The following is a 12,069-nucleotide window of genomic DNA, read 5'->3' on the forward strand; positions in this document are numbered from 1 at the left end:
GTAGATACATACATACATACAAAAATCTCTATTGATAGTTGACTTATTCTGCTACTAGCAGACTGATTGAGAGTGTTTGCTTGCATACAGATGGCCACAATCCACTCTGACTTCTCCTTGAGTATAGCTCAGGATCCTGCTCAGTGACTGATACATTAAAGGGTGTGGGGGGAGTGATGCCTCTTCCTGCTTTTGTCAGAGACTGCCTATGTCACTTTGGGCAAATCACTTAACCTTTGTGTTCTCTGTGTCAATAAGGAATCTGCCCTGCTCAGAGTACTTCGAGATCTATGGACAAAGAGCACTCTAAATACGATGTATTATTTATAGTATTGCCCTATGGATAATAGCAAGCTACAGCTGCTAGAGACAGCAGGGACCTCTGAGCAAGCAAAAAGGCATAAATCTGAATGTCAGTATCCTTAGCATTGTAGCTGGCGGCTGTTTTGTCCTAGGAGAACATTTTGGTGGTTTGTGCTACCAGATGAACTTGCTGTTAGTTCCTCATGTTCCCCAGAGGCAGCTAACACAGAAATCTGGATTTACCATAGCAGCTCATTGGTAAAGCAATTCTGACAGCCTGCTCCCAGAGTGGCTTGTACCTGCTCTTTCCGAAGGAGGAAGATTGGCCATGCAGTGATGCTTCTGCAAGACAACCTTGCATGCACGCACGCACGCACGCACGCACGCATCAGACTGCCAGCTGAGATTTGGCCACTTTTACCCTGACCTCCACATTGCTAAGGGGAAGTCTCTATGGACACAATGTAGTGATGTGTAAAAAGCACCCAAAATAGCTCCGGAATTGGAGGCGAGTGGGCTGGAACACTGCTGAACCTGCTGGGAGGCTGCAGTGCTTTGCTATGGCACTAAGGCTGCTTCCCTCACCTGAGAGCTCATCCAGAGCTAGTCTGGGCCCTGCACTGTGCTGTCCTCACTGCCGCGCTTTGTCCTTGAGCTTGCATAGGACTGAGTAATCCAGGCCTTGGTGAGAGGTGCTGAAAGAAAGCAAAGACCATCTGATGTGCAAGTATTGGTTGCCAAAGTTTTGGGCACATTTGCCCTATTTACACCACCTTACTCTTCTAAAATTGTCACCAAAGGCATTTACCCAAATGTGGATCTTCCTGATAGCACCAAAATCAGAAACTCACGTATCAGGCTTTCAGGCTACAAATATGCATGAGGATTTATTTCCAAATAGTTTCAAAACTTGGAAGGGTGACTCGGTGCAAATACATTTGTAGCACAACATGTCGTTGAAGTTATACCTTCTCCCCCCAACACTGCACAATGTAAAACATAGATTGTGCCATGAGCCTTAATTCACCGATTCATCAAAGGACAAGTCTCCATATTGCTGCCAGTCTCTTTTAGGGTAAATGTTCTGACAGCGAAAGGCAAGAGACGTTCAGAATAGGAAAAAAAAATGAAGCCACTAAAATGCAAATTTTATTCACAGTTGGCATGTTTATAAATATATATATTACATTCTTACAATCTATAGTACATTCTAAATATAGAGGGATTCAATCTAAGTGTTTGTGGGAGGGTGGGTGTGTATTAAACTGAGAACCTAGATTCAATGACAGAGACTTAATAACAAAAGGAGGGCAAGGGCTCACTCTGGAAAATCAAGGAAAACTTCAATTTAGTTAGTGCTCTGGCACTTTGCCACTGGCCATTGGAGACTGCTTTTGGACCTCACAAAAATGTCATGGTTTTAGGGCTGGAGGGCACATCGGATTCGAAGAGTAATCACTGAAATCCCACCATATGTACGTCCTTATCAGAGGAAACCAAAAGATAATCATCACCTCTCGGAGAAGCAAATGTTATCTACCAAGTTTAGCTGTCCAGGCTTCAATGTTGAATGTGCGCCACTTTTCTGTGACCTTTGAGTGCCCTCTAAACGTGCTAACCAGGGGTCTAAAGAAGCATGAACAGAGGGAACAGAACAACCCGACCTCTCCCAGGGAAGGGGACGGACAACGAGGCAGTTGCTGTTGGTGTCTGAGTTCAGCACAAGTTACACTTACCCAAGATAGTGGCCAACTTTGGTAAATGACAGCATGTGAAGCAAGTACCACCATGGTATCAAGAGTGTCTGTGCTTGCAAGAGCACACCGTGGAGACGCGAGTGTGCATGGAAGGGAAGGAAGAAACCACGTGCTTTGACTGAAGCTAGTAAGTGCCCTCAGGATAACAGATGGGGAGCGCTCCAGGGAAATGGCTGGGAATACAAATTTGAAACAGGACAATCAAATAAAGTGGGCTTCTAAAAATAGCTTGTTCTCTCAAACTTTCCAAAACAGACCTTCCTTCATATGAGTGATATTCTGAGTACAGATAACATCTTCTATTTTACAAATTAAGAAATACTGAAAATTGGCTTGCAAAGTTTATTACCTTGGCATCTACTTAAAAAGAGAGTTTCAGTTTTAACTGTATATGTGTATCCATTCTCAGTGCTTGGGAGGCAAACATGCTGGTTTGTAAACAGCCCAGTTACTCCTTTTTCCCCTCCAGATTCTTTGGAAACTCCTGATTTTTCAGCTCTGGGAGCTGCTTTGCTCACACTGTTGGGTTTTTCTGTCAGCTTTAAATTCATGTTCTTGGACAGACATTCTCTGCATGTGGCTTGACTGACACGCTCTCTTTGTGGATCTATTTATTCTGAGACCAATTTTTTGCTTTTAACCAAAGCTTGCAATATTGAACAGTAGACCTGTACAAACTGGAGTTTGTTATATTTATTGATTTCCTGGGAAAGCTCAGAGAATGAGACCGTATTATTTTGCTAAGGTTTTGTTTTTTCATGTTACCATGCATCAAAACCCCCCCCACATCTCTCACTTTCATCTCTGAGCACAGAGAAGACTTGAATTTTAAGAGCTGTCCAAGATCTCTGCTCTCCCAGTTGCTTTCGGGTGGCTTCTTGGGGCTCCATTGAGTTATTATCCACCAGCTGATTCGTGTTATCCATACAACATTTTGCCCCACTACCCAAAATTAAAGGCAGAAGGTGAGTGAAAAACAAACAAACGAACAAACCAAACAAAAAAAGGTCTTTTGTGTCTCATTACGCATTTTCATGTAATCTCTCCATATAGTTTTTAAGTTCTTTGCACTCCCCCAGGTCCATATCCTGGCAGACCCACTTAATGTCATCCTCACTGCTCATCAAGATTGAGTTGACAGTTGGACACCCATCATCAGAGGAGATGGTAGTAAAGGTGGTGAATTTAACCCGTTTCCTCTTAGAGGTAGGAGAAGTAGTTGGTTCACTTTTCTGTTCTTTCCCTTCAGTGAATGTGGACTCAGTAGACCTGAAAGATTGTCCATTAATATTTTTGGTGGCATTTGTGTTGAGGAGATATTTGCTCTCTTCGTAGTCCACTCCTCTGTCAATGGCTGTGATACGTTCATCTTGTTGGGATGAGAAATTTATGTGGTTCTCCAGAAGTTCTGTCCTGTTGCTCAGCCCAACCCAGTCATGAGAGTGGCTCATGCCTTCTTGCTCTTCAAAGGGAACTTGTTTGTTTCTGTACTTCAAAGCAAAAGTGACACAATTGATAAGGAAAACCAGAATTGCCAGGCAAAAGACTCCCAGAAGAGCATACATCCCTATCTCCAGGTCGCTGAGACCCCTAGGGGTCTGGACTAGGTCATTCTCTTCCAAGTCTCCATTGTTTCTTGGCAGATCCACCTGTGCAGGGAAGCTCGTGAAGTCTATTGGGATGTTCTGCAGATGGCTGTCATCATCCAGGAGGCTTTCTCTGTCTTCTTTTTTACTTAGAATAGACCTTTGAGTAGTGGTTCCTTTGCCTTGCTCATGGCCCATTGAGGAGCTGTAATACTGGCCATCTAGCCCACCTCGTTCCTGCGAAGTAGTTTTTTGACGCCGGTCACTGGCATGATTTTCTAGGTGGACACCAGCACCCCTGTGTTTACTGTCACTGATGTTAGGGTTGGCATCACTCTGCCCAAACTTGACTTTAATGCTACCACTTCCAACAGCTAGGATGCTCTTTCTTTTGGATTTCTGGCATGATTCACTGATCACCATCTCTACCTTCACCAGTGTCCCCTGACCTTCTGTCTCCGCAGCAACCACAGGCCACTTGAATTTGGGGTCATGGTGAACGGAGACCACCTTCTCATCCAGAGATGTAGCTGACAAGGAGAAGTCTTTGGAGTCATAAATATCCAGGGGCATGACAGATCCATCACTGAACTGGATCCAGCAGCTGATGGCTGCTTCCTATAATATATAAAACAAATACATGCATATCTGGAATAAACATCGAGGGAAATATGTTCTGTCCTGGTCTATTCCCTCCTCCTCACAAGATCCATATACCACTTATAACCAGAAAAGAAACAAAAAGGGAGAGCAGTAAAATTAATATCTTGCCAAGATGTGAAGAGAAATGCTAGTTTAAAACACTCACTGATAACAAGATTTGTTTCCCCAAAGGTGCTTAAAGGAGTTGTATCCCCTGGGCTCTGCAGAATCTACTTCAGCACCACAATAAATTGCATGTCAGAAAGCATTACCAGTGACTGAGATCATTTACTGTTGTATATTCAAATGAAAAAAAAAATTACATTATTTCTAAACTGCTTAAAATACAAAGTCTCCTCTTATTACACACAACACATGTTAAAAAATACCTAATATAGCAAGTAGGTCCATGCATGGCTCCATACCTGCAGTCCTTGATTTTTGTCTCTCAAATTAAATAAGCCTTTTGCACAAGTAAAGGAAACCAATCTTTAGGAAATAGCCAGGGTAATTTTCATGCTTGTTAGCAATTAAAAGCAATACAATAATGAGGTTTAATCTCGTGTCACAGAAATGCAGACTGTGTATTTCAGAGTGCGTGGAGGCTTACTGAATGTAAGTGGGTCAGACCTGAGTACTAATCGCGTATTGCACGTGTGTAATGGTGCAGCATTCCAGGGGACCTTGGCTTTTGGTTGCCAACTTGGAACATTTTGAAGTATTCTTAGACTTCAGAAAACAAGTGCTCACTCATTTCTGAAAATCAGGTCCTGTAAGGACTCTCAAATGGCCATCAAAATGGCCATTAAAAATTGTTGTGCTACCTCGAAAACTCTTGGCATTCACACATTAATATTTACAGACAAAATTCAGACTGCTCTCCTGGAATCTAATTCCTGCTTCTGATGGTCTGACTTGCTCTGTTTTGACTGAGATATTTGCACCTTATTAGACACTGGAGAATCCAGAAAGACTCTTGACTTGATGAGTGGATTTTTGGTGTCTAAAATGAGATGAGCTCATGTCTGGCAAGAGTTGGTATCACCCTGCTCTGAGAGAGCCTGACAGACAGATACACACCCAACCAACAGATTAATAACCATACTCGTGGAAAGCATGACTGTAAAAGTCTTGTTTCTTTAAATAAGCAGTTTTACTAACAGATGGTATTTATATTCTAACTCAATGTACATACAGAGAATAAATTTATAGTATTGTCTTTTAAATTGTTTCTAGCACATAGTCATTCACCTGTTCAGATCACGGAGAATAAGCCTCCAGTCTTTTGGGATCGTATCATGCATACTCTATTGGCCTGATTCTGAAATCCTTACAGCCACAAAGCTCTCCATGCTTCAATGGGAGATTTGCTTCTGTCTCTATTTCAGGACAGAGCCCTAAGACTTTGCTGACACTGTCATAAATCCCAGCTTTGTGTTTATTAATCTTTGGATGTTTCTTGAAGGCCGCAGAGAATTCGTGTCATCAACTCTCATCCTCCCACTGAGTTGCTTAAACCTGCATAATCTTTTAATAATTTTGCTTCGCTTTGGTTATAGGGATTGTGCTTGGAAAATCATTTACTAAGAAATGAAGGAATCAGATGCCTTTCAAAATGAAGCCAGTCTCTGAAGGGCGTAGGGTGCACATCTTCCTCGCTGATGCAATTCTGATCCAATGTTGTTCTGAGTTTACCCCTGCATCCAGAGAGGGATTCATCTAGACTCCATTTCTGGGAACTGAAATGTCAGTGCTGGGCAGCTTACTGGGACTAAATGCCATCGACCCCAGCTTTTGGGCTGATTTCAAGGTATTTTGTTTAACTCCCCATGTCAGCAATGGATTAGCTCACTCATCTTATTTCTAGCTGCCTGGCATTGATTTTTTAACTCCCTGGAAGACTATGGGAGCCTGATTTTTATCACCCTATAAAGACAGCAGCTCTGCATTATTTCTCACCCTGCCTCCCAAGGATAAGGCCCTATGATGAATTAAAGCATCTCAACAGTTGGCCAGATTTCAAATGTGCATGTCATGATCATTTACCTTTAAATCTCAGAACATGTTTAAGTGTTAAGAGCCCTGTGCATCCTTGATGTACATCCCAGACTGATGGATTTAGGTTGAAAAAAAAGTTTAAATTTCAAATGTAGACAGAAGCACAAGGACAAATATCAAGCAGGGACTGACGGGGACATGTCAAAGTCCAAAAGCCCTTGGTGACTCTTGGTTACCTAATACAGGAACTAAGAATAACAAGAGGAAAAAAACTGGTTTATGAAATCACAAATCAGGAAGTCAATGATGCTGATTCATATTCTAGTAATGGGTTGGAATGAAAGGGATGTTCCCCAACTTCTTAAAATGCTCACAAAAGTAACTAAAAGAGTTTGCCATAAAGCATTACACTTCCTCACTTATAGATGGACTTAAAGGGTTGATTTGGATACCCATGGTGGGAGGTCAAACTTGCCAACTTAACTGGCAGTATGTCATTTGATCTAGTAGATGTTGGATGGGACAGAAAGGGGGTGTGTGTGTAAGGATACTGCTGTTGCTTAATTATGACACATCATTGATTTTCATGTGTTATTTAGGGGATGCAGCCATGACAGATGGGGGATGCCTGTTTGTTGACTGGGCTTCTTTAGACATAGTGCCATTTTTCTGAGATATTTTTCTGTAAGGGCACCTGGTGGCCTTAAATAAAAAGTGCCCATAAGGAAAGTGTTCTATTAGCACAGTAATAATAAAAATCTGCTTGATTCCATCAGCTTGTAATGTCAGATATAGTGAATCAGAGCAGTGTCCTTCCACAACACAATACATGTGGGCAATAGTACCTGCTTTGGAGACTGGAGGAGCTCTTGTGCTACTGCAGTAGCAAAGATGGCCTTATTGCTTCCTGGACTGAGCTGCAGAGAAAGCGACAATCCAGTCACCAGCTGCACTCCCAGGTCAGTTATTGTCACCTTCTCATCCAGAACTGTCACTGTCTTCTCAGCCAAGATAGCATCTGAAAGGGGGGACAGTATCTGAAAAGAAGAATCAAAGTTAGCAAGAGCCATTCTGCATAGCACCAAGCAAACCAGCTACACAGAGCTACTGTAATACACGTAAGTGGTATTTATGTTAATGGGCAGAATTACTCTTAGCAGACAGACACTATTAAAATATGATTAAAAAATGGCTAGTCACATTTTAGAACTCTTCTGCAATAACAGGGTGCTTATAACAGCTTTTACCAGCGTAACTGTAATCAGCTATTCCATTCACCTCTACAATATGCTAACCACATCTGCTTCAGATGTATTAACTATTTGTAAATGTAAGCTTTATGTGAAATGCAATTATTTTATAAGTGATTGTAGGTTTAGGTAGCATATATATAATGCAATCTACAGATTTATATAAAATCCATTGAATAAATGACATTTATTTCTATCCTACAGAAAGAAAGGTTTATCTATTGCTACAATAACCACTCATGGTACCGTAATCAAAATTGACAGAGAAAACTGTGTTGGTTAAAAAAAATTGTGCAGGGAGGTCAGCGCACTGATACCCGACATCCAAAGATGCTCATTAGGAAGCAAGTTGAATTTAATGATCCATACAGGGTACCAAGCATATCTGAAGCAGTTTACAGGAAGCACTCTTTGACTATAACTTGCTCTCAGTTTTTTTCCCTTGGACTTTTCTTTCCACAGTTTTATGTGCATCTGGTGGAGCACTGGAAGTCCCAGAGCTGTAGAAAGTCATTCAGAAAATCTTTACAGATTTTGCAGGAAGTCAAAAAACTCGAATTCCATTTCTCCAGCCCTGACAACCTCTGTTACTGACAGGTGTGCTGGTTAGTTTTCTGGTTTGACAGTTGGAGATGATGAGCATGTTTGGAGAGCTAAATTTTTTTTCTCTGTTCCAGTGCTTGTTAACATGTTTTCTACTGTGTAACATCACTGTATTAGTCTCTTTTTACCTTCTCTTCCGGGACCCCATTTTCTAGGTTACTATTTCTCTGCGCAGCAGGAAGAACTGCACGTGAAAAGCTGCCAATGACATGATGCATAAGTTTGGGCGAGTTACTTCAGAGTGGGGACACTAAGGCACAGCCACATATACAGTGGTATTTATAGGCCATAGTCTTAGCCATATTGGCTGAAAGTGATGAAGCTAAATCTGCACTCCTGGAGAACATAGTTGTCACTAGTCAGTCAGTCTTCTGAACATCATTCTAGAAGTGCCAATTATTATTATTGCTTTGTGATATTCCGAAATATACCCCAACACTTGTATTCTGTAACGCATGCCTTGAGCTTGCCAGGTGTGCAAGGATTTGATCCGAGGGGACTTCTATTCCAGTCTCAGATCCTCAACCAGCACTAGTTAATTTTTATTTTACCCTTTGCTCTGTCAATGTAGGCTTTGAGAAGACTGATCTGTTTCACCAGCTGCATGCCTTGTGATAGCCCATATACTGGCTCCAGGTTCAAAAACACCCTTAGACAAAATTAATCAGAAACAGCCTCCAAGTACACAGGTTGGACTAGATCCACATTACTTTGGGGCACAAGATAAGAGAAAACCATCTCTTCTGTGCGTTCCAGTCCTTGCTACGATTCTGCTCCATTCTGTTGCTAATGCAAGAAGCTGCTGTACACCTCAGCTCCCAAGGTGGTGGGTTAATGGAGGAAAAGGGATAAGTAAATAATTTTTCCTACCTGAATTGTTGTCATTCCAAGCTCCTGCCCAATCAAAACCTGTCCGTCCTGCAGCTTAGCGATTCTTGGCTCCTCCACCTGCATGAAGTCACTCACCAGGTCGGTAATGTCAATCTGCCAGTCAGAACCCAGTAAATAGTTCAGCTGGCCACCGGGGTCTGAGGCTTCAGCTACAAACTGCGTGAGGACTCGCACCATTGCATGTTGGTACTGAAGGGCACAGCCTCTTCCCTTACGTTCATCCTCTTCTTCATCATCGCTGTCCCTGGCTGGTCTGGTAGGACACCACAAATGAAAAAGTAATTTAAACTGGTGCTGGGAGTTGATGCAACAAGGGGCCTTTGCCCTCTTTGGTTGCCCTGCTGAAGCTGCTTCCTTCAGTGCATTTCTGAAGGCAGCCAGGTTCCCCCACTTTAATCCTGTTTCCCTTTTCACAACTGAGACCTCCAGGCTGCCTAGATCTCCAAAACAGCTGCTGAAATCACCAACTGGCCTGCTATCTTCAGTACCATACTGTCCTCTCAAATATCTCTCATTATTTTCCATGTTAAGTCCTTACTTTCAGGACTTTCCCACTTTCTTTCTTTCTGGATCTTCTCATAAACATCTTTGTGTTGCCATGGAAATTTCCTCTTTCTGTACGGCATTCAGGTTGAAATCATGTCTCCATCAAAATCCCCATCTCTTTGCTGTGATATTAACAGAAATCTGGTAATAAATGATGTCTTCACAGGTAGATGGGAATAGCAAGTACCTACTTTATCAATTTGTTCTTAATAACACTGACAACAGACATAAACAATCTAGATCTGCCTACATCCATCCTTTGCCTTGTCATTCACATACCACTGACCTGTTGGCATGGGCAGAATCTTTAAAGCTCTAGCTACCAGTGTCCTGACTCCAGGACACTGATTGGTGCCACTGGACTCTACAGTGATATGAAACAAGTATGTACCAATTGTGACCATTGACAATGAATAAATTAACTGGCAGTACTTGTGAACCAGGATTGCAGACCAACCAGCCTTGCCAGAGTTGGTCCTTGTTGCTTCCTGCTGCCTGATGGCTGACCCTGCCTAACTTGACCAATTGGCTCTTCCCATCCCAGTCACTAGCACTACATAAGGAAATCGATTTCCAATGTAGGATCATGCAACCTGCAGTCTTCATTTCCCTCATAAGTACACTGCAGGAGCCTATTGAATAAATGTCTGCTTGACCTTCAAATTTACACTGGAATTGCATTAAGGCCAAATAAGCATGTTCAGATCCACTGGCCCTGACAGGACTTTGGCAAGTGCACAGCCCAGAATGAACATCCTCTAATGAAACCTACCTCTTATTAGAGATGATGGGGACTCTCCACCCCTTGATCTGATTTAGTTCTGTGTCAGAGACCTCTATCTGCAGTGGGAGACGAGGAACCCAGACTGTCATTTCTAAAGGGGCACTCAGATGCTGGTAAGTAAAATTAACTATGACATTCACTTTGCCTTTCATTTCCTTCCCGTTGACAAAGACATAGTCACATCTGTCAGAAACCTGAACAAAAGAGAAAGAATAAAAAATTAGCGAGTCTCTTCACAAATTATAAAGTACACCACATGCTGGGAAAGTGAGTGGGAGAAAGAGAAAGGATATAGGTTTAAAGTAGTTCCAAGTTCAGAGGACATCTAGGAAAAACAAGAAAGGTGCCTGGCATTCCCTTAAACAGCCTGTATAATTCAGCATCATTTTGAGAGGCAGGCTTTTTATGCTATAAACATTTTCCAGTTTAATTTAAGATAAAAAACTAGCTTCTTTCTGTTCTTCATTCCCACTCCAACACTAGGATAGTCCTCTCCCCAAAGCTCAATCAGACTCTACTATCCTCCTCCTCTACTTTGTGTGCAGCCCAAAGAATACCACATACTTGGGGGGAGGAACAGGTAACTGCCTGTATACAAAACTGAGTAGAGAACAGATATCTCTAATCAACCCCAAATTGGTACAAAAGGTTCTTCAGGAGTCCCATTACAGGTGTCAGAGCAGGGGCTGGTCACATCAACGAAAAACTAATCACAGGGAAGAGCTCACTGATGCCCAGTGGTGTTCACTGGGGCCAAACACCAACTCAGCTGCAAGCCTGACAAAAGTCTTACGCAATGTTCCGCTCAAGCTAGTCCTGATGTCACTTTATTTATTACCTGCAGCTCTGGACATCAATATTGCCAAGAGTTACTAAATCTCACTCAAGCAATTTAGCAGCTATTCCAAGAATCTAGGTGAGCTGACAGGACCTGTTCATTACAGCTGGTTAAAATATATGAGTAAATGTACACGTCTAATAATTTATTAACTACCACTTTACCGTGCTGATGATCTGAAGGAATGATCTATTAAAACTCTGAACTCTTTTCACAATCCATTACCATCCAGACCTTCTATTCCATTCTGTAGATTATTTAATATTTCTGACTCCAGAATGCATAGTCTCATCCTCATCTGAATTTAATGCCATTTTCTACTTTTCCATTTAAATGCTACATGAATTTAAATCATATTTAAACATCACCAGCTTTTGTAGGATAATTTGCATTCCTAATATTATTCCTAATATTATTATCTTTAAACAACAACCCCTCTTACAGACAGATCCATAGCAAATCCATTTCCACCCTTGCTTGTCTGAGCACAGGTTATGTACCAAAAAAGGTTATCATGACTCTTGCAATGTCTCTATTGCAAGCAATGGCTATTCTAAGGTCAAAATTTTATAGCAGCCATTGGTTTGAGCAGGAAAGTAAGGAGTTTATTTACAGACAGAATTATGGTTTTGGGGATTCTCTCATGTTTAGCATGTTTTACACTAGTTCTTAACAGCTCCTGTGAGGATCCAATCTCATTGTGTTGCACAGAAATAAAACCTAGTTGCTGACAAAAAAGCCTCAGAGCATGGGGATGTGCAATGCAGGGAAAGGACCTCACAGCAGGCAGCTGACGACAGACAAATCCCACTCCAACTGGGGCCTGTGGCACTGCTGTAATGTCCATGTCATCATAGTGCTCATCCAAACT

General features: G+C 41.9%; 1 protein-coding gene across 1 annotated transcript in view; it reads right to left on the reverse strand.

The window, feature by feature from the left end:
• Nucleotides 1–1,430: 1,430 nt before the first annotated feature.
• The window catches only part of TMEM132D (transmembrane protein 132D), a 242,444-nt gene continuing 231,805 nt past the window's right edge, over nucleotides 1,431–12,069 (reverse strand). Inside the window, exons 6-9 of the mRNA XM_030501888.1 lie at nucleotides 10,349–10,554; nucleotides 9,010–9,283; nucleotides 7,132–7,323; nucleotides 1,431–4,264 (exon numbers count right to left, since the gene is read on the reverse strand). Coding sequence (XP_030357748.1) covers nucleotides 3,083–4,264; nucleotides 7,132–7,323; nucleotides 9,010–9,283; nucleotides 10,349–10,554 — 1,854 coding nt within the window. The 3' untranslated portion in view covers nucleotides 1,431–3,082. The remainder of the gene's footprint in view (nucleotides 4,265–7,131; nucleotides 7,324–9,009; nucleotides 9,284–10,348; nucleotides 10,555–12,069) is intronic.

Source organism: Strigops habroptila, chromosome 11 (genome assembly GCF_004027225.2).
Source record: "Strigops habroptila isolate Jane chromosome 11, bStrHab1.2.pri, whole genome shotgun sequence".
Classification (NCBI taxonomy): domain Eukaryota; kingdom Metazoa; phylum Chordata; class Aves; order Psittaciformes; family Psittacidae; genus Strigops; species Strigops habroptila.